The sequence below is a fragment of the Cicer arietinum genome, chromosome 1, assembly GCF_000331145.2.
Source record: "Cicer arietinum cultivar CDC Frontier isolate Library 1 chromosome 1, Cicar.CDCFrontier_v2.0, whole genome shotgun sequence".
Taxonomy (NCBI): domain Eukaryota; kingdom Viridiplantae; phylum Streptophyta; class Magnoliopsida; order Fabales; family Fabaceae; genus Cicer; species Cicer arietinum.
In genome coordinates, this window is record NC_021160.2 from 4,951,120 (window position 1) to 4,973,361 (window position 22,242).

Genomic DNA, 22,242 nt, shown 5'->3' on the forward strand with positions numbered 1-22,242 from the left:
CCTGCTGAAAATCCTTGTTCCTTCAATCAATAGTATAATTGTGATGAACCAAAAATCTGTTTTGTCTAAAGTAATGGCAAAACCGCCTAGAAGTACAACGGTTGCCCATATAAAACCAAGAGTTCCCAAACCAGTTGCTGCTTTTTCGAGCACGGCGAGGCGAAGCGCAAAGAGGGTAAGCTTCTTTTCTGGAGCTCTAACCGTCGTTGAAGACTCATTGGAATTATCTTTATCAGCAACATCACTATCTCTCTTCTCTATACTGCTAGCGCCATGAGGCTCAAACATTGTGCTGCATTTGCTTGTTGTTTCACTTAGCCTCCTAAGTTCACCAACTTGTAGATAAACACTTCCATCTCCATCTCCTTCTCCTTCTCCATTTACACAAATCCTATGATCCATGATGGTAATATATATGTTTTTTGCAATATCTATGAAAAAAGACAAAAGGGTGAGTGTTTGAGGAAATTTAATTAAGTTTGGTTTTTTATTTATAGGATTGAATGAATTAGAATGAAGAGCTTAGAGGGCACGCTTATAGTATGTGGCATATATTGGTTATGCTTTGATAGCAATTCTAGTAACTTGGGGAAGGGTTAACTTCTTTCACTATCTCTTGATTTGTGAAGCTTATTTGTTGGTTTCTTTTTCTAGAAGGTTTCTTGTTAGCTTCCAACTAGGTGGAGTATGTGAGTTAGTGGCTTGTAGTCTTTGTCTATGAATGGTTACATTAATGCTAAAGTGGATGTCTCAGACAGATTTCAAAAGCTTTGGACACATCTGCATTATTGGAGTGGAAGATCTTTTTTCTGCTAGTAGTAACAAGTCAAAGATTTTTTTTGTTAATTATTTCACTCTCCTTTTCCTTTAACATGTACACGTAAATATCAATATTTTGAGTTTTGAAATTTTCATTTTTTTTTATCACAAATTTCTTCAAGTACTTTTAATTATAACTTTGTTTTTAAGAAAATAAAGGGCTATAAACTTTCTTTTTTAACGTATCTATAATTAGTTGATAAATGGTATAGAAAAATTCTAGCAACCTAATATCCAATCGAATACTTAATTTGAATTTATATATTTGTTCCTGGACAAACGTATTAGTCATTTAATTTTTTTATTTTTTTTAATGAGTAGGAATCCAACTTGATAATATGAGATTTACGATACTTACATAAAGTACCAATCATTTGCACTAGACCCAGTGCTAGTTACTTAGTTAATTTCTTAAAAACAGTAGAATTTTACCACGGAATTGATTAAAGACTATTTAATAATCGTTTTACAATACCAATTACATTTAAAGTTAATGTTTGTTTAATGAATAAGATATGATTGAGACAATATAATATAAAATAGAATAAATATATAATAGGATAGTGATATGATAAATATTATTATAAGATGTGTTTGATATATATGTAATAATAAATAATCTAATATTCTTTTATGATGTGATGTGTTACACATTTCATTATGATATGTTTTAATATATAAATTATATTTAAATGACAAGAATATATATAAATTATATCATATTATATGTTTTAAAATAAATTTACACAAGAGCTTTAAATATTATAAATTTAAAAAATACTTAAAAAATTAAATAAATGATTTCAATTAAAAAAATCATTAATAACTAAAAAATTTTAATTTATTTGTTGGATAAATTCAATAATAAAGATATGATATATATATATATATATATATATATATATATTATATCTGAATAAAAAAACTACTCATGTAAGAAATTATATTTATTTTAAAATTTAAATTAATATTCAGAATTTTATAATTTTGAATAATAATTTATTAGATTATATAAAATGACAAAACTACTATTGTCATAAATCATGCATATTTTTTTTTATTAATTATTGATATTAAATTCTATTATTTTATTTTAATTTTAATAAATTTTAATTTTAAATATTTTAAATTATATATCATATTATTTTTCTTATGATGTCTATCAAACCGGCACAAGCTTTATGCAGCCAAAATTGGATAATGTGAAAGTAAAGTAACAGAAAATAACATGCAAATTTCAGTATTGCCGTCATTATTTTCTTTATATGTTAAAATGAGACCGTGTATCGTATGGAGAAACTCGTCGTTGTGGCTTGGAGTGCACGATTAGATTATGATATGACTCAAAAACAATTTATGAAAAATGCCTTAGCTTATGGCTAATTAAGTTGCTTATGCGTGCTGTCCATCATCTTATTATTCAATAAAATATGTGAATATTTGTCGTAATGATTAATATCATGCAAGGCATTAATCCCTTGGAACATAGTCAAATAGTCAACTAGTCAAATGGTCATGGCCATTCATTTTGATCACATAACTATTTAGTTAATTAGCGGTATAAATAGACAATTTTACATGCGCAAATTGGAGATCTCAAATTTAAACATAAATTATTACATGAAATATTTAATCTAAATATATCACATCACAGTTGAGTTAGATCTTAGGGACAACTAACAATATTGTTTATTTCATAATTGATACTAATATTCCTTTAACAGAAGGGAAAGATAGATAGCTCAGAATCGAATATTCGTTCAATTAGAGTCCTTATGAGACCTTATGAGAAAGAATATAATAAATTGGGGTCTTCATCGTTTATTCTTTCATTTTCGTTGTTGGGTCCCAGAAAGCGTAGGCAAAAGGAGAAAATAAGAACATCACAAAAATCTCACATATTGATTCTTCAGGTTCCACGCATGCCATCTTGCTTGTGGAGCATGTTTTTTCTTCTTAAGATTGTTTAATTTAGGCGTACACGTAAAACAGAACTGAGTGTTTTTTTGTGTTCATGCTTTTTTTCTCTGTCTATTTCAATTTTCATTTCATTTTAATTTATTTATAATTCATGTAAAGTAAAAGACAGTCTTGATAATATTTAAATCACTAACTATCAGGTACATTTTATAATAAAAAAAATTATTTTATAAAAATATAAGATTAAATATGTTTAGCCACTACAAAATTATCTTTTAAGTTTAGTCATTAAAAATATTTTATTCACCTTTAATCTCTATTTTGATTTTATAGAGATTAAAAATATCAATTTTTTACAAAAAAAAAATAAAAACAGAGAATTAAAGTGAATAAAAAAAATTTAAAGATTAAAAAGTTTAAATTTTTTTTATAAAGACTAAAAATAAAATTTTATAAGATCTAAAGACTTATTTAATTATTTTGCCCATCAAATACAAAGGAAGAAACTGGGACTAGCCTCCTTCTCTTATGGAATCATCTCTAATGAGAAATAGACTTGGCTGTAATTTGCTTATGTAGTTTTATGTTTTCTGTTTAAGATGTAATTAAAAAAACACACCGAAGAAAGAAATGAACCAACAAAACAGACTAATAGCAAGATTTAGATAGGTGATGCAAGACAAATTAAAATGACCAGAAAAATCTAACTCTTTCTTTCATATTCAACCATCTTTCACACCAACTAGAATAATCTCAATAAGTAAATTACCGTGTTCAATAACCTACCATCTGCACTCAAACTATGACAATCGAGAGGTAAAACAAAAGGTAACTGTTTGTAAAAATTTGACAAGTTTTTCTAAAATAAAATAATATGTCTCAATTGGTAATGAGATAACTAACAAATAATACTTTAGTACATTGATAATTTATCATACTTGTGCATGCATCAGCTATTGAGATCTTTTACATGACTCAATATAGGGTAGATGCATCCCTACAATCCATAATGATAAATCATAACATCAGAAGAACATCACATGTTGAATGTTGTAATTTAAACAATTGAATCCAGTAATACATGAAAGATTTAGTAGAGTAGCGCATAAAACCTCAAAAGTTTTCATAAAACCGCCTTGTCACTTATGTCAGGAAATGTAAAAAGTTCCACTTTCACATATGAAACAATAAATAATATCTAGAAGGCGAAATACAAAATTAAATAATCAATTCAGATAAAAATAGTTAAAATTATAATTTGATTTTTATATACAATCACAATCCTAAAAACAAAAACATAGTATTACAAAACCCGTCACAGCAGAGTCCAGAAAGAGATCAGACCTATTGTAAATCAAGTATAGATATCTGAATTTATAGTATAAATCAGACCTATTGTAAATCAAGTATAAATCAAATGCACTTTTACTCAAATTACTTCAGCCGATCAAATTGCAGAGGTTTGCACAAATAACAATCCCTTCCCTTGGAGTTGGAGGAGATTTGACATTTCGAATGGGAGAAAACCACGTGCTAGAGCAAAGTTTGCAATCCAACCCCTCCTTCCTCTAATAACACCTTGAATTTCAATGAAGTTCATCCCCAATTTCCTAACTTTAAAAGGCAAAAGATTTCACTAAAACAACCACTGCCTAGTGAAACTTAGGATGAAAATATAATAAATACTGTAATACAATGATGATAACAACAATTTAAGCCTATATATAGTAAAATACTCATCTTTCCTACCACTAGTAACTTGGAAAAAATTATGGCTTGGACCTTCAACCAAGATCCTACATGATTCTGGATGATAACTAAACTACAAAAACTCATGAGCAGTATTGAAATCAAGAAAACGCTTGACAACAGTTGAAACTAACTTAAAGAAAAGAATAACAGAAGTTAGGATCTTTAATTAATCCTTCACAAACCCTCCTTCTAAAAACTCCAAGAAAAAATGAAAACAATTTGTAATAACCATATAATTTTCCACCTTCAAAACTAATCCATGAATTAGCACAAGCAGGACTCAAGTACATAAATTAAATCCTACTGGCAATTTGCATTTATGTTTAAGCCACTAGCTTACTGAATCAGTTCATTAATTAGAAGCATTACAATCAACTAAATTCAATTACTTTGAACAACACAAAAATACCCTATCAAATCAACAAATATAATAAACAAATGATACTAGAACAATGTAATTAAAACAAACAAACAAACAAACAAATATCTATGAATCTACATAAGAAGAGTCCTTTGACGGACCTTAGCTTTCTCAGCATCAATAATAGACTCCAACAATTTCACAGCATTTTCAAGCTTATCCTTAGCATTCACAACAACATAATCAAAATTCTTCACATGCTTCATTTCCTCTCTAGCAGTTCCAATTCTAACAAGCAACGACTCTGCCGTCTCCGTATTCCGATCAACCAACCTCTCCACCATAGCCACCTCACTCTCCGCCACCAAAAACACAAAAACAGCCGATTTCCCCAAAACCTTCCTCAAAGTCTGCGCACCTTGAATATCAACTCTCAAAACGACGTCGTATCCTTTCGCCATGAAATCCCTAATCTGCTGCTTCGGAACCCCCTTGTAATCGCCGTAAACCAAAGCGTACTCGAGAAGCTCATCTTTTTCCACCATTTTTAAGAACTCGTCTTTCGAAACGAAGAGATAGTCTTTTCCGTCGGTTTCGGAGGGACGCCGGGGACGAGTGGTGGCGGTGACGACGAAGTGGATACCAGGACGGGAGTCACGGAGGCGGGAGATGAGAGCGTCTTTTCCGACGCCGCTGGGACCACTGATTACGATAATGAGAGGTTTAGGGTTAGGGTTTAGAGGTTCAGAACTGAAGGACGAACCTAAGGAAGCTTCTAGGGCACGGAGCAGTTCGGAGCGGTCGGCTTTGTCGAGAGATGGGATGGGGACCGGTGAGGGTCTGCGAGCATCACCCATGTGGGAGAAACGGTTATGGGTAGTTGAATTCAAAATGGGGAAGAAGAAGTTAAAGTTGTTTTTGGGTTGTGTTTTGAGTGGTGGTTGTAGAGATGGAACTGGAAGATGGGTGAGAGAAGAGTTCAAAAGCCTTCGAATCATGGAGATTATTATTACTGTAAACTGTAGTAATTAAGATTCAATTGATTTTTGAAGATGAAATTTGGTCAAAATTATACATCAACTACCACGCGTGGTAGTATACTAGTATTTTGTATTTATACTCAATAACTGGACTTCACATATCTATCTATTATCTATCTAGTGTTTCGTATATCTATTTATTATCTATCTAATGTCTATTATCTATTATAAATAATTAAAAAAGAATCCTTCAAAGTTCTTTCTCTATGCCACATCTTCTAATATTTGTCAACTCACTCAAATTTTGAATATTGTGAATTCATCTTCTATTCTATTATGTTTTGTTTCTTGAATATATAATACAAACATTTTCATTTGTCCAAGTACAATTATTTCATATATTATATAATTTCAGTTTTAATTTATCACCTCAACGACCCCTCAATATATTTAAAAAGTTATAACTACTCGTCAAAACTTTCATTTCAATAACCCATAAAAAAAATACAAACTGTCAAATATCTTCAAATCATGACAATGCAAGTTCGACTATATCAATAAATGTACAACTATTTGTGTGACACACTATTAATTCACGGATACTTCAATAATATTTTTATATTATCAATATTATTGCATATGAAATGAGTTTTTTTTTTCTAAGTTGAATGTGTCTTCTATAACATTTTTTTTTATAATTAAAAAAATACAAATCATAATTGAAACAAAAAAAAGAATAATATTAAATATTTGAAAATAAAGTACTTCTAAATATTTCATTATTCCCTCGAAACTTTCTATGTCTTAAACATTCATAGACTTTTATTGCCTATAATTTTTTTCAACCACTCTTGAAATTTCTTGACTGTGTCAAATTATTATTTTAAAATTCCAAGGCAGACACGAATGAATTGTTTCAATATTTTAGATTTAACAAACTATCACCCACGAATGAATGTTATAATATATCACAAAGCACACAATATTATTAGAAGAATTACTTCAATGAAATAAAAAAAGTTTGAATAAACCAATTCTACATTTAAATATATTTTGCAAGAATTGTATTAGTTAACAATGTTTTACTTTTTCTTTTGTACTAAAGCAAATCTAGCTTATATATAATTATTCAAAAATATATTTACCTTTAAGTACATAAATATATCAAGATGTATCTTCAAAAGAATATAAACTATCTAATATCTTCAAATCATGACAATGCAAATTCGACTACATACACACATCAAAATCTATCTTCTATTTTTCAACCACTCTCTTGTAAATTCTAAGTTCAAACAATGATAACGACATTATAAAATGCAACCAATTTACAACTATTTATGTGACACACTATTAATTCACAAATACTTCAATAATATTATTTTTATATTGTCAATTATTGTTCAAGATCATATATCAATATTATTGCATATAAAATGAGTTTTTTTTTCTAGGTTGAATGTGTCTTCCATAATTGAAACAAAAAAAAAAAAGAATAATATTAAATATTTGAAAATAAAGTACTTCTAACTATTTCATTATTCACTCGAAACTTTTTATGTCTTAAACATTCAGAAACTTTTCTTGCCTATAATTTTTTTCGACCATTCTTGAAGCTTATTGATTGTGTCAAATGATTATTTTAAAATTCCAAGGCACACACGAATAAATTGTTTCAATATTTTGAATTTAACAAACTATCGCTCACGAATGAATGTTATAATATATCACACAGCACACAATATTATTAGAAGAATCACTTCAATGAAATAAAAAAAGTTTGAATAAACCAATTCCACATTTAAATATATTTTGCAAGAATTATTTTAGTCAACAATGTTTTACTTCTTCTTTTGTACTAAAACAAACCTAGCTTACATATAATTATTCAAAAATATATTTACCTTTAAATACATAAACACTTGAGTATATTTTACTATAAAACAAAATTAACATTACTTTTAAATTACATATTATTGTTATTTTATACTTAGTAATATATTAAATTTTATCGTGCAGCGTGTGGGTTATTATCTAGTTTATTTGAATTTTCTGTTCATACTTCATAGTCTATATGTGAATTTTGTTTGTAATGTGTTTACATAAATTTTAGTTGTTCTGATCTTTTTCATATATGAATCTTCTGTTAATAGTCAATATGTAGTAAATTTTATTTTATTTGTAATCTATACAATAATTTTAGTGTAAACTTTTGTTGAGATTGGTTGACATTTCTGATAAGAGCCTAGTATAAACTAGGGCCTGCAAAGAAACTAATGTTATTCATTTAGTGTGTGATTTGCTTATAGAAAGAAAAAAAAACTATGAACAATTCAAAATATCTATAGACCTCGTTTGGAACAAACGTAGATTTACGAAGATAGATTAACTATTATATTGAGTAGGTATAGAAATCAGTTGAGTAAGCTTACATATAGTTTGAAGGAATTAAAATTCTTTAGGCACTTAGGTGGTCTCGTTTGTTAACACCAAATTAAGTTACTCAGAAAGAACTAGAGAGAGATACAAGAGATTATGATTTTGACTACAAATCAATCTCCTTTTTAAAATACATTATCTTTAATTTTATAGATGGTACCCAAGATAAAGTAACAACTTCAGTTCTGCAATGAAGCAACCGTTCTGCCTTCAAGTTCATGAGTTATCTATCAGGTCTTTTGTGTTTTGTTACTTAACAAATTAGAGTAGAGTGTAAGAAAATCCATCAATTGGACTGTGCAGATCACCTTTCCGAACTTCCAATCGATGAAGCCGTCCGCTAGAAACTTGTTCTTTAGATTAGAAGTGAGTCTCTCAGGCTCTACCTTTGGTTGATCATTGTACATTGTCATGGTTATGCCACTTCAAATTTTTGCAGTTCAGAAGATCAAGAAGATTAGGTGTAGCACATTAAATCCATGTATCAAGACCTTCTTTAGGATACATATATTCAACATTATGTCAAAATCAGTACCACTGGCCACCTGCTCCGCCTTGAGCAGCAGCAACTTTTCTTGTCATGTTATATTGAGGCTTTGGCTGCAGCTCATTAGAACTTTCAATCCCATCATCTTCTGCCCTCTCGCTTTTATAGTTCGGATTTCTCCTTGGATATGAACAGCTTGAAGTAGCATACTGAGCTGAAACAGATGGATTCCTAACCACCCTCCGCTGTTCGGTTTCTGTCGCCACTGCCACCCCACAGTTGTTGTAACGCATTACAGAACCAACAACTTTTCCAGGCCTTGCAGCAACACCTGGAGTATGATGACAAAAAAAGTAAGTCACCAAAATAATTCAAAGAACTTCAAAGCTCTATTTCAGTATTTCATTTGTTAAAAATAAAACCAGATTGCTTTCAGCCATTCATTCATACACGATCCCCATCATGTGGCTGAAGAAATTAGTAAGTATTGCGCACATGCAGAAACGACCTCTTATTGGTTGAAGTAGAGACTAGTTCAATTGACACAAGACTCAAGAAGGCATGAGCCACACAACATACTTGTTAGGTAATACCTGCCATGTTTGTATGACAGGCAAGGAAGGAAGACCCGCAAGAAAAATTACTAAAGTTAATCATCCACCTTGAATATTTTGAGGAGCTTGTAAAGGAAGCCGGGTCATCGGAACAGCACTACTCCTATCTACTGCCGGTTTCTCAACTTCTTTGATGCAACATTTGGATAGATCATCTGCAACCTCAGCCGTAGTCTGCATCGTGTTATCAGAATACAATACACATGCTCTGCATGTACAGCCTCAAATCAGCAGAGACAGTAGGAAATTTCAAAGCAAATATATAGGTGAATTTGTCATTTGTCAAGATAAAATATCGGCAACAGCCACAGAAGAAAACAGAAATTTTCAGAAAAGCAGTAACAAATTATCGTACCTTGGCAACGAAGCGTGCTGCCTCTCAGGTGGAGCAACGGTTCCCCCTTTGCCATAATGCTCCTCGAGATATGCAAATTGCTTCTTGAAAAGGTCCACAGCACTATACAAAATAGATTGGGAACAAAGAAGGGAGGAAATCAGAGACTCAACTTACACACTACATAAATTAGGGGTAGAAACAAACAAATAAAACTACAATACATCCTTCCATATTAAAATGCTTAAACCAAAAATCCACATTCCCATAAAGAATGAATTTTTTACGATTGTTGATCAGATAAATTTTCATAAAGAAAACATAGTGATACACATGTCAAACAGCATGTATTAAAAATACCTTGAGTGTGTGGAAAAGAACAATCACCTTCAAGGTCCACATGTATGGGGGAATTAAAACATACAAATGAAAGCACTTGAAAATGTGCACACTTCATGATTAACAATCCAAATATTTTCTTCCACGAAAGAGGAATTTGTTTTAGAAAGAAAAGTAAAAGGCAGAAATGGAGGATAAGAATAGGCCGAAAGAACATTAGGAATCACAATATTATGTATGTATGTCTAAAAGAGATGCTTAAATTTTTGCATTCACTTGAAAATAAAAAATCGGGTGTCCTTTTACATTTTACCATAAGAGAAAAGACAATAGAGGTTGTTTTATTCATATACCTTGGGACTTTTTTTTGCACTTCCTTCAATAAATGTGTTTTTTTAGGCATAACTCATGTCTAAGTTAAATGTAAGTAAATAAGGTACCGTAAATATAGACTCTTTGAAAAGTAAAAGTATAAATTGTAGAACCAATATCAAGCAAAAGAAATGATTAAATGAGCTCATAAAGTGCTTTAACCAATGCAAAAGATTTGAGATGTGATTCATGTGAAACAAAAATTTGGGTACATGTTTTATACAAAACCTTGGATACATGAAACCCGTTGGCTCTGCTCCTTCTAGAAATTCCTTTAACATCTTTGGATGGTACTCCAATATTTCTCGGTATATAAGCTCTCGTACATCTTCCTTTGTTATCCTCCGCCTCTCAAATTCAAATTCCATCTTAGTAACTGGCTGAGCAGAAGGTTCTCTCTCGACCTTGGCCAAGCCTTTAAAATATGGATCTGCTAGGGCCTGAAATTATTAGGCCCAAAATACCCTGTTAACCAAGATATAACAGAGAAAGTTAAGTACAGATAGTTGGACATCAAGATTCAACCTCTTCAGCAGTAGGCCGATCCTTAGCCTCAAATGCCAGCATTCTTTCTAACAATCGTAGAGCAAGGGGGTCTGCATTAGAAAATTTCTGTGAGAAAGGAACTGGCTTCTTCTTGCGCATGCTGCTCAAGTATCTGCGAGCTTTCTCATTCCGTACCTATTAATATATTACCAATAAGTAACAAAATAAAATAAATAAGTTGGTAAGAGGAAGAAAAACTGAACAACAGACCCTTGCAATGGCGTCAGGAGATGGTGTTCCAAGAAAATCAGTCATGATGTCCAGTTGATGGACAACATTCTTGCCGGGGAAAAGAGGTTTTCCAGTTAAAAGTTCTGCGAAAATGCAGCCAATGCTCCATATGTCTATAGCCGGTGTATACTGGAAAATAAAAAACTCCGATCATATATATATAGAGTTTCAGAATAATAAATCAGTGACATATACACAGATGCATAAAAACATTATAGATCATCATTTAACAAACATGATTGATCTACTATTTGATAGAGTAATACACATAAGTATGAAACTAACTACTTTTCACAAAAACATATTAGCATAAGAAACAAAGAATAATAGGCACCGATTCCTTTTGTGTGTTTAAAATTTAAATCATACAAACATCCAGAATAAGCTTTACAGTGTAATTAAAAGTAAAACTTGGCCCCAAGCCAAGTAGTTGAGGTCCAAAGAATCATAAAAGTGATAAGAATATAACATAAATCGATGAAAGTACTGCTCTCCTACACATGTACTCCCTGTTAATACCAAAGTGGCTGAGAGTTCAAACGAATAGACCAGATGAGAGTTGGCAGTAGTTAGACATCAAAAGACACTGTTAAACCATATTTGATGAAGCAGTCCAATGTTTAGAATGTGTGATTGAGTACTTATCCTAAACACATGCAGATGGATAATCAGAGGTGAGAGAATGATTTGGAATGTTGTATTATTCTCGTTCAAACTTCTAACTAGTTACATTAATCATAGCCAGCATGACTTGGAACTTTGGAGAACAATATATATTCTTTAGAACAATTAAAAGTGAAACTACTACTTGACAAATTCATCATGAGAAAAAACAAACATGGATTGATTAGTTTTTTTTCTTTCAAAAACCAATCCCTGATGTTATGCTATCCATAAAATGCAAAAAACACATAAGTCCAAGGATATTAGTTTTGAGAAAAGAAGCAAGAAGGAAAAGAATAGGTGGTGGGGGAGGATGAAAAAGGATGGACCATAACTTTCAAATATCAGGCAGGTGTAAATATAAATAAATAAAAATTCAAGAATCTTAAATAATAATCACAACATAAAGTGCACCTTGGAGAAAAAGGATCCACACAACTCAGGAGCCCTATACCACCTTGTTGCAACATAGTCCTGTTAGAAAACAACTGGAATTAATATTGATGAACTGATGAGAGCTGTATTTAAGGAGATAGTTTCAGGGGGAAATATTCTTACTGTCCAGAATATAGCAGTAGGTGTATCATTAAAAGCTACTCTGGCAAGACCAAAGTCGCAAATCTTCAGTTTGCAATCAGCATTTGCCAAAATGTTTTTTGGCTTTAAATCTCGGTGAAAAACATTTGCTACAAGACCATTACAAAGTTTAAGATCAGCAACTATGATCATATAATTTAGCAACTAGTTTCATGCAATAACAAAAGTAAATATTCAACAGCAAGCAAACTAAGGATAAAAAAACCTAGCTAAAATGATAATAACCTGTGTGTATATACTTCAATCCTCGTAGAAGCTGATAGAGGAAAAACTGGTAATGCTCTGGTGTTAGATCATCATTTGCTTTGATGACCTGATGTAAATCAGATTCCATAAGTTCAAAAACAACATATATATCTTTGAATTCCCTTCTTGAAGGAGGTAACAAAATATGCTTGATCTCCACGATATCCGGATGCCGTAGAAGTCTAAGAAGCTTAATCTCACGAAGAATGCGAGTGGCATCTGATACATGTTCAAATATGTCATTGATTTTCTTTATAGCAACCTTTTCTCCAGTGTGTGTATCATATGCAGAGCAAACAACACCATAGCTTCCTTTACCAATCACTTCCTCTATTTTGTATCTGCTCCCTTCACCATATTCAGTAAAGAAATCTACATCCACAGATGACTGCATAAACATAGCAAACCGTACTATTTAACAAAGATACAAAGCAAAACAAAAACATCAAATAAATTAAAATGATCTGCAACATACATATTGTAACAAAAAGCAAAACAAAATGATGCTCCATATTTTCATACCAGCAACTTGCAAGATCGGTGTGTAACTTTTGCACCCAACCATGAACAAAGAGTGACATAAGTGGGTCTAATGTCTTAAAAGATCAGCATAACCAAGATTAATTTAAATATAACAAAGAGTGCATTAGATTTGACCTCTCTCTCTAACATTAACAAAGAAAATATATTTTAGGAGGTTTTACTTTAAATCCAATATGAGGAACTTACTCGGTATAATTAAATTTAGAGGATAAAAGATGGTTGATGCATTAAATACGAATTTGTTATATGAAATGTACACTGAAACAAGATGGGCAATGAGGGCTAAATTAATCCATTGCAATGGTCAACAGATAACAGACAATCAAATCTTAAATGACGAAAAACTTTCTGCACAATCTCCTACAAACTAGTGTTATCAATCGTACATCACATAAAGTAGCAGTTTGTTCAAATTCCACTAAACTACAGTGCTATAACGACGGTATAGCCACTAAATAGCATATTGCAAAACAAAAGTTAGTTGATCAACTTTTGTTACACTACCACTATAACAGCTACCTCATTTGACAACAGTGCTACAAACCAACGCTACCTCATACATACAGCTATTTCTTCTAAACCAGAAACGGATTTCATATCCACAATACAACCAAAACAGAAAAGGAAAACTAGAAAAACAGTTCCCGGAAACTTGGAAGAGTTTAGATTTACAACTTCATAATACTAGATAGTATAAAAGAACAAAATTCTAATCATGAAGAGTTTAAACCAAATATTGTATCTACAAATTAATCTTATCTACCCACATATTAGTTGAGTAACTTTACCTTTTTTCTCTGATCAGGATGCATCTTTGCAACTAAAGCATAAAAACCCTCTTCTTAATTTCAAATCCAGATCACCCCAAGCTCCCACTTTTAAAAGGGTATAGTCAAAACGCAAAGAGAAAACCAAATCCTCAACAAATCAAAAGGTGAAAACTTTCAATTGTAGCCAGAACAAAGCTCAATAAAAACTATGACCCAGTAAAGTTAAGAAACCAATACAGCTTCTGCGGTTGAAAAATAAAGAAGAAAAACAGGAACAGGTACTAGAATACAACAACTATGTTAGAATCGAAAACCCCCAAAAAAATATAACGGCGGAAGCTTCGAAATGTATCTCAAAATTGAGAAATTGAAATGAAAAATTGGGTAGTGAAATGGAAAAGATGAAGTTTTTGGATCTCAGAGATTAAGCGTAGTTGAAGTTGGGAGTTGAAGTTGGAACAAGTTGCGGTGAAGATGCAGAGCTAAGACAGAGAGAGACATAAAGGGAAGAATATGAAAAGTAATTATTATTATTATGAATATAAATAAATTATAGTAATATATATTCGAAAATGACGTCAAAAAATATATAATCAAAAAATGAATATTCTTTCTTGTTTTAAATATAACAAAGCAAAATTAAAATGCATTTAGACTAAACTTTAAATTACATACATTTTAAAGTTAGATACATTCACTTTTATAAACTTTTATGAATTTAAATGGAAGAGATTGCTGCGGCCACATTCGAAGGGTAAGTATTTGCCACTCAATTATTTTATATTTTTTTCTTCATGATCTAATTTATATAAATCCATGTGGAAAAAGTATAATCATTATTAACAATTGTTAAATTTAACAAATCATTACAGATATTTCACTTCTAAATAATTGTTGTAAATAGTGTAAAAAGTCTTTACATCGTGCATAGCAATTAAATTTTTATATATGTTCTTATTTCTGAATTTTTAATCAATTAAAAATAATGTTGATAAGTTATTGCGTGGAAGAGAGAGGAGGTAGTTTGTGTGTGCCTCATCCGTCAATAATTGGGTCCTTAACTCTTTGTTATTGTTAATTGATTAATAATTGGGTCCTTAACTCTTTGTTATTGTTAATTGATTAATTAATTGACCGAAAAAGGAAGAAGGTAATCTAAAAGTATAGAACAAGTTCAGAATTTTTCACCACATTTAAATTATATATCATTTCTTTACGTTAATTTCTATTATAATGGGGACACGTTATAGTTAGTTATTACTATAAAATAATTTTATATCGATTAAAAGTTGATAATACTTCAACATTAATAGATAGCATAATAATAATAACACACATGGTTGACAATATATTATTGTTAACAAGGATTTAAATATAAATAAAAAATCTTTAAAAAGTTATGTGACTCATAATTCAGTATAGGCGATTTTTTTTATTTGGAATTTATTTATTAATTATTTTTTTCATTAACAAATATCTTAAAGAATTTATTAGTTTAATAGACTTGTTAACACGATCCTAAAATTAATATTAATAAATTAAAATTTTAATTTATATAAATTATTAATAAATAAATTTTTTATATTATCCATCAGTCACAATTATTTTTGTCTATTTAATTTTTAAATTATTATAAATATTTAATTTTTTATATAACTATTTATAGAATCACATACAATATATAATTGGTTATGATGTTTTTTATGTTAAATATTCAAATAATTTTATAAATATAAAATGACATAAATAAATTTTTTTGGATGCTTGTGTTAAAATTAGTGATTGTGATATTTTATTTTTTAAGAAAAAAACTGTATCACACGTCTATAGTTGATTTTTTTAGATATCACATCAACGTCCTTTTTGGTGCAGGACCGTTATGAAACAAACAACCGCAAATCCAGTCATTAGGAGTCAAATGAGTGTATATTAATTAATGTCAAACGATATTTTTATTATTCCATTCATAAAATAAAATGCTATAGCAATCATGAGTTTATATCTACTCTTGGGTTGTTCATGCGTCAAAGCTGCGTTCCACAATCTTTTAATTTTTGTTTTTGTAAGGGAGATGATAAATGTACTAAACTCACATGTAATTTTGAGATTTTGAATTTTAATTTAGAATATAATATTAATATTAGTATTTTATTAGTTAAATTAAAATTTTAGGATTAATTTATTAGCTAATAAAATTAATATAAATTTTAAGAAATAAAAATGTTAGAACATATAGTATGATGTATGAATTTAAAAATTTGTTGAAGTCTCATATTCAAATTTTTTTATTTATTGAATAGTTTTCAACTTTATAAATATTAAAGTCGCACATTAGATAGAAAATATAAATGAATTTGATTCCATCACTATATAATGAGTTTCAAATTATTGTGAAAAGTACATCAAAGTTCGATACATTTATCAACTTTCTTTTTTCTCTCTTTTCTATTATGTTCGACTAATTTTCGAGCCACTTATCCCCTTTCTTTTTGTCGCTTTGATAATTATGAGCGTATTTCTGTCGGCTTTTGAGTGATCCTAATACTACTATCATTTTAGAGCGGTTTTTATATCGTAGTCTAGTCAATTTTTAGTGGTCATAATACCACTATGAGCACTTTTTTGTGTCGTAGACCTCTTAATTTATGAGTGGTCATAGTATCATATTGCGAGTGATTTTAATCATCATATTGAAAATGATTTTAACTGTCATATTGATGGTGTAATTCTAGAACGGTTTTCTACGGTATAGTGGAACTCCGATACAATGAATATGAGTTATTTTATCTTAGAGACTTCGAGGTTGATAATCTATCTTGCACAATTTGAGCAGTGCCACAAAACGTTTTAAAGAGAGTGACCTAGTCCACGACTCAACCCAGTAATATGTTCAATAACATAAATTGTATTTTTAAATAGTTTTATGAAATTCAAAAATAACAACAACAAAATGAAATACTTTTATAAAATAAAATGCCTCTAAATGGGCCTTTATGGTGTTTATATTGAAGGTAAAAAAATATCAATTATAAAGAAGAGAGGTTTGAATTATAGTTGCCCCTTTTAAAATATTCTTGTTTAAAACTGAAAATTCAACTCAAGATTGATCTTGGTTATAACGAAGATTAACGAAAATTCAACTCAAGATTGATCTTGGTTATAACGAAGATTGATCTTGGTTAGTAAAAAACAGCAATATCAATGTTATCAATATAAACTCTGATTGTAACGCATAAAATAAATAGAGATAGAGATAGAGAGATCACACAAGGATATATCGTGGTTCACCCAATCCGGGTTACGTCCAGTCCTCACAACCGTGAGATTTTTCACTAAATGTTCAAACCAAGATCGTTCTTGGTTTTCATGGATCAATCTTGATCTTTACACAACTCCTACCCTTCTACCTAGAAAGGATTTCTTTAGTTCTACCTTACTGTTTTGGAAAGGCTTTAACAAGTTACCTTTCTAAACATAAAAGGATTTTTGCAATTTACTCAAGTTTTGACAAAACAACCTTGAGTTACAAAGTGATGGATTTGAGACTATTTAGAATTTTGATATTTACTCAACTCTTGTTTGAGAAATATATTCTGGAAATAGACCTCAGTTGTAAATGATTTCAAAACAAAAGATTAAAACAAAACAGCAAACTATAAGAAAGATTTTGAGACACTTGAGTATGATCGAAGAGATTGATCTTTTGCTTGGTGCTGATTGTTGTGTTTTGTTCTTCAACTTGCAGCTGCATTTATAGAATCCAAGAAGGCTTATGACAGCTCATGTGACTGTTGGAAAGGAACCAGCTGTCATAAAAGAGTTGTTGGATAAATTCTGCCAAAAGCAAGATTGATGAGCTGCATCAGAAGATCGATCCAAGATTGATCTTCTGGTTTGTGATGAACTAGCCTTGTACTTCTGTGATTTGTGTCAGTATGTCAGCCTTGAGTACTGCTTTTCTGTTACTTGTGCAGGCTTTAGAATAGTTCAAATCAGTAGTGTACTTTGCTACTTGTAGTCTTGTACTTGCATTTGTTTTATAAGAAGAATGATCTTTGTGATATGCCTTTATTGAAGCATGTCTTTGATTCTTCAAATTCTGGAACAAATGTGACTTGGATTGATCTTTTGTTGATTCTATATGAGAGTATAATATGAATATTGTTTCCGGGATTGATCTTTTTTAAGGAAACAGATTATCCTTGTTTCTGCCATAAACGAAGATCGTTCTTTGTTTCTCAGCAATAAGTCAAGATCGATCTTCGTTTTCCAGAACTGCTTCAAGATCGATCTTTGTTTTCCAGAACTGCTTTCTTTGATCTGATTTGTGATGTTTGATACCTATCTTGTTTTAACATACTCAAAAACACATGTTAAATATCAAAACACTTAGAATCATAATTAGAATTCTTAATTAACTTTTTGTTTGTTTTCATCGAAACCTTAAATTGAGATTTTGTCTCAACATATATCTCTCTTTTTCACTTTTATGATTTAACTTAATAAATTCATTAAAATATAATTATATATTTTTAAATTCTTATAAACGTATTGTGTAACACCCTGATTTTTAACAGCGCGAGTGCATTTTTTTTCAAAACAAAGAAATAAAGAAGGAAATACTTATGGATAAATATTTAAGTCGTAACACAATGACAATAGTCAATAACATTTACAAGCAACGGAAATAGTTTGAAATAAAAATCTAAAGTATTTAAAACAGCAAAATGCACCGGGGTGATGAGACCTATCAGACATAGCTCATACCCCTGGGGTATTCTTGGCAGACACCTGAACAATAACACTGCCTAAGAATCTTAATTTCCCCACGTCACATTAAAAAGTGGTACATGGACCCATCAAAATAAAAGTCTAGCTGACAATATTGGTATAGGTACAGTCTTCCAACATACAGTAAATACATCCACAAAAGAAAGACCTCTAGTCCCTATACAACCGTCTAATCTGATCATGACTCAAAAAAAACTTTACAACCCGAGTGATCTCCACGCGCCCCGCAAGATCCTCCTAACACAGCTCCAGTCAGGTGTGTCCAACGTACCTTCCCATCTATAGGGTACTAACCAGTGGGAAGATCATGGTTCTCATCTGAGGGCAAAGTCTAGATTTCCACAATAATTGTAAAGGGTCACCAACTGAAATTAACAATTAACATATAACATTTAGATTTCAATGCATAAAATAATCTTTCAACTTAGCATGCACCTTGCAAGGGTTTGCATATGCCAAACATGCATTAACAGAGTTGAAAAATGAAGTTTTAAACAAAACTGCATTGTCGTATTCGAATACAGCATCTTTGTATTCGAATACAAGGCTGTTTCAGAAGTCAGTAGCAAAAATAACATAGTTGTATTCGACGACAACCTTGTGTATTCGACTACACAGAAGTCAATAGCAAAAACAACATAGTTGTATTCGACTACAACCTTGTGTATTCGACTACACAGGAGTCAGTAGCAAAAACAACATAGTTGTATTCGACTACATCCTTAGTGTATTTGACTACCACATCAGAAAAATGCAGAATTCAGTTTTGAAACATTTCGAAAAGGTTTCGCAATCAATCCACACTTACACACAAATCCAAACAATCACACTTAGCAATTACGGCACAATCACACCAACAATTTAAGTTTACACACGCAATCATAACCTTGAATCAAACATGACTCGCGAAGTTTCGCAATCAATCAACACTTGTACACAAATCCAAACAATCACACTTAGCAATTATGTCATAATCACAACAACAACTTGAGTTTACACACGCAATCATAACATTAAATCAAGCATGACTCGCGTGTCAAACACCCTAATGCAATGTGTATATGCCAAAATGCATGGACTCGGAATTCCAATCAAAACCCTCATCAAAGGGTCGTAAATCATAATTGTACCGCCTATCACAGGCAGAAGTACTAAATTATCGAGGTGTCACCTATCACGGGTCAGCACGATTTACTAAAAACGTAAATCCTAAATATACCGCCTATCACATGCTGAAGTACTATTTACCGAGGTGCCACCTATCACGGGTCAGCACGATTTACTAAAAACGTAAATCCTAAATGTACTGCCTATCACAGGCCGAAGTACTAAATTACCGAGATGCCACCTATCACGGGTCAGCACGATTTACCAAAAATGTGTAGTTTATCGCGGACCTTACATGACGCAACAATCCCCGCAAGGATAAGATGAACCAACAAATCACATGGCATCATCTTGTGGCCCATCCGATCACCACTATCACCATGGTCCATCCGGTCGCCATGTACAATGAAATGCATGAGCATACTCTGACTCTATCCACGACAATCATTAAGTAAATGCAGATATTAAAAGACTCCCCATTTTAAATACTCATTTAACTCTAACGATTTTCAAATTCCACACAAAGCATACTCAAACATTTATTTTCCATCACACACATCAAATTTAATCCACAATTTACATTAAATTCGATCAATTCAAAAACCACAAAATCCACACCAAGTTCAATCATCAATCACCACAAATTTCCACACAACTCAAACATAACACATGCCAAACTAGTTTTCACAAACCACAACTCAAACACATCAAATTTTTTTCCTCACCAACACACATAGATGAATCAAATTCCTTTTCCACGAAAACACTCATCAATTTCACCAAAGACCCAACTCCAAACTTTCACCGATAAAAGCATTAAATTCATTTTCCCAAAATCTACACTTCAAACCCAACAAATTTATTTTCCACACAACCACAAATAAGTCCCTAAATGCAAACTAAAAGTTTGAAAGTATCCCTTACCTTAACGATAGCTTTAACGAGCGATTACGACGCCACAACTAATTTCGGTAAAATCTCTGCTCGAGTTGTCGCTTCCAAAGTTGGTTCACTAGCTCCGTAGCATGGAGGTGAGCAACTTTCCCTTCTATCACTTCTCTTAAATACTCATTTAACTCTAACGATTTTCAAATTCCACACAAAGCATACTCAAACATTTATTTTCCATCACACACATCAAATTTAATCCACAATTTACATTAAATTCGATCAATTCAAAAACCACAAAATCCACACCAAGTTCAATCATCAATCACCACAAATTTCCACACAACTCAAACATAACACATGCCAAACTAGTTTTCACAAACCACAACTCAAACACATCAAATTTCTTTTCCTCAACAACACACATAGATGAATCAAATTCTTTTTCCACGAAAACACTCATCAATTTCACCAAAGACCCAACTCCAAACTTTCACCGATAAAAGCATTAAATTCATTTTCCCAAAATCTACACTTCAAACCCAACAAATTTATTTTCCACACAACCACAAATAAGTCCCTAAATGCAAACTAAAAGTTTGAAAGTATCCCTTACCTTAACGATAGCTTTAACGAGCGATTACGATACTGCGATTTATTCGGTAAAAACTTTGTTCGCATTGTCGCTTCCAAAGTTGACTTTCTAGCACCGTAGCGTGGCAATGAGCAATTTTCCCTTCTATCTCTTCGCGAAATAAAGCTTAGATCTAGAAGAAAAGTAAAGATTTGTATTTGTGGGTTTAGGTTTGCGAAACAGTGACGGAGGAAGAATAAGAAGTTCACGCGAAGGCTGGGAGGAAATGATCTTCTTTGAGTTTTTCTTTCTTCCTTTTTCCTTCCTTTCTATTTCCTTTCTTTTCCTTTTTCCCTCCAAACATATATATATATATATATATATATATATATATATATATATTAATTATAACTTAACAAATATCTAAAAATATCTAGATATTTATTAAAATTACCATTTCACCCATAACTTCTCAAACCATTTGATAAAAATATTCACTCTCGTCGCAACTTAATTGACAGATGCAATTTTCAGCAACCCGAGAGATTTTTAACCAAACTGTCCAGAATTAAATTCTTCGTAACATAAATAAACTATTCTTCAACAAAAGATTCACTGTACTTAATCTAATTTATTTATGGACGAATAATTTTAATCGGGACATCAAAAGATATTTTTGGGCATTAAAGTCACAAAATATCAATAACTTGGCTAAAAAGCGTCAGAGTTCAATACCAAAATACACTAAAAAAACATAAATTAAAATTTAAAACTATGGATCTTACATATTGTTTTAATTAGCTCGAATTTGACGTGTTGTGTTGATTCGAATTTGTAACAATTATCAATATTGTTATATTAAACATTTT

At 31.1% G+C, this 22,242-nt stretch overlaps 3 protein-coding genes across 5 annotated transcripts in view; all 3 read right to left on the minus strand.

The window, feature by feature from the left end:
* Positions 1 to 696, minus strand: part of LOC101513199 (uncharacterized) — a 3,325-nt gene extending 2,629 nt beyond the window's left edge. Inside the window, exon 1 of the mRNA XM_004486052.4 lies at positions 7 to 696. Within this exon, the coding sequence (XP_004486109.1) occupies positions 7 to 402 (396 nt within the window). The 5' untranslated portion in view covers positions 403 to 696. The remainder of the gene's footprint in view (positions 1 to 6) is intronic.
* A 2,977-nt stretch (positions 697 to 3,673) lies between these two features.
* On the minus strand, positions 3,674 to 5,941 carry LOC101513521 (guanylate kinase 3, chloroplastic). 3 transcript variants are annotated; one of them, XM_073364835.1, is made up of 2 exons: positions 5,014 to 5,941; positions 3,674 to 3,736 (listed from the first exon to the last, which is right to left on the minus strand). In XM_073364835.1, the coding sequence occupies exons 1-2, from the start codon at positions 5,848 to 5,850 to the stop codon at positions 3,689 to 3,691; spliced, it is 885 nt and encodes a 294-aa protein (XP_073220936.1). In that variant the 5' UTR covers positions 5,851 to 5,941; the 3' UTR covers positions 3,674 to 3,688. The 3 variants fall into 3 exon arrangements, with proteins under 3 accessions (XP_073220936.1, XP_004486111.1, XP_004486110.1); XM_004486054.4 differs by lacking the exon at positions 3,674 to 3,736 and adding an exon at positions 3,951 to 4,353 and having other exon boundaries at positions 5,014 to 5,940; XM_004486053.4 differs by lacking the exon at positions 3,674 to 3,736 and having other exon boundaries at positions 4,781 to 5,940.
* A 2,262-nt stretch (positions 5,942 to 8,203) lies between these two features.
* Positions 8,204 to 14,530, minus strand: LOC101514058 (mitogen-activated protein kinase). The gene is made up of 10 exons (XM_004486055.4): positions 14,032 to 14,530; positions 12,680 to 13,088; positions 12,416 to 12,543; positions 12,272 to 12,331; positions 11,174 to 11,323; positions 10,943 to 11,098; positions 10,646 to 10,857; positions 9,728 to 9,829; positions 9,420 to 9,580; positions 8,204 to 9,089 (listed from the first exon to the last, which is right to left on the minus strand). The coding sequence occupies exons 1-10, from the start codon at positions 14,053 to 14,055 to the stop codon at positions 8,800 to 8,802; spliced, it is 1,692 nt and encodes a 563-aa protein (XP_004486112.1). The 5' UTR covers positions 14,056 to 14,530; the 3' UTR covers positions 8,204 to 8,799.
* Positions 14,531 to 22,242: the final 7,712 nt, after the last annotated feature.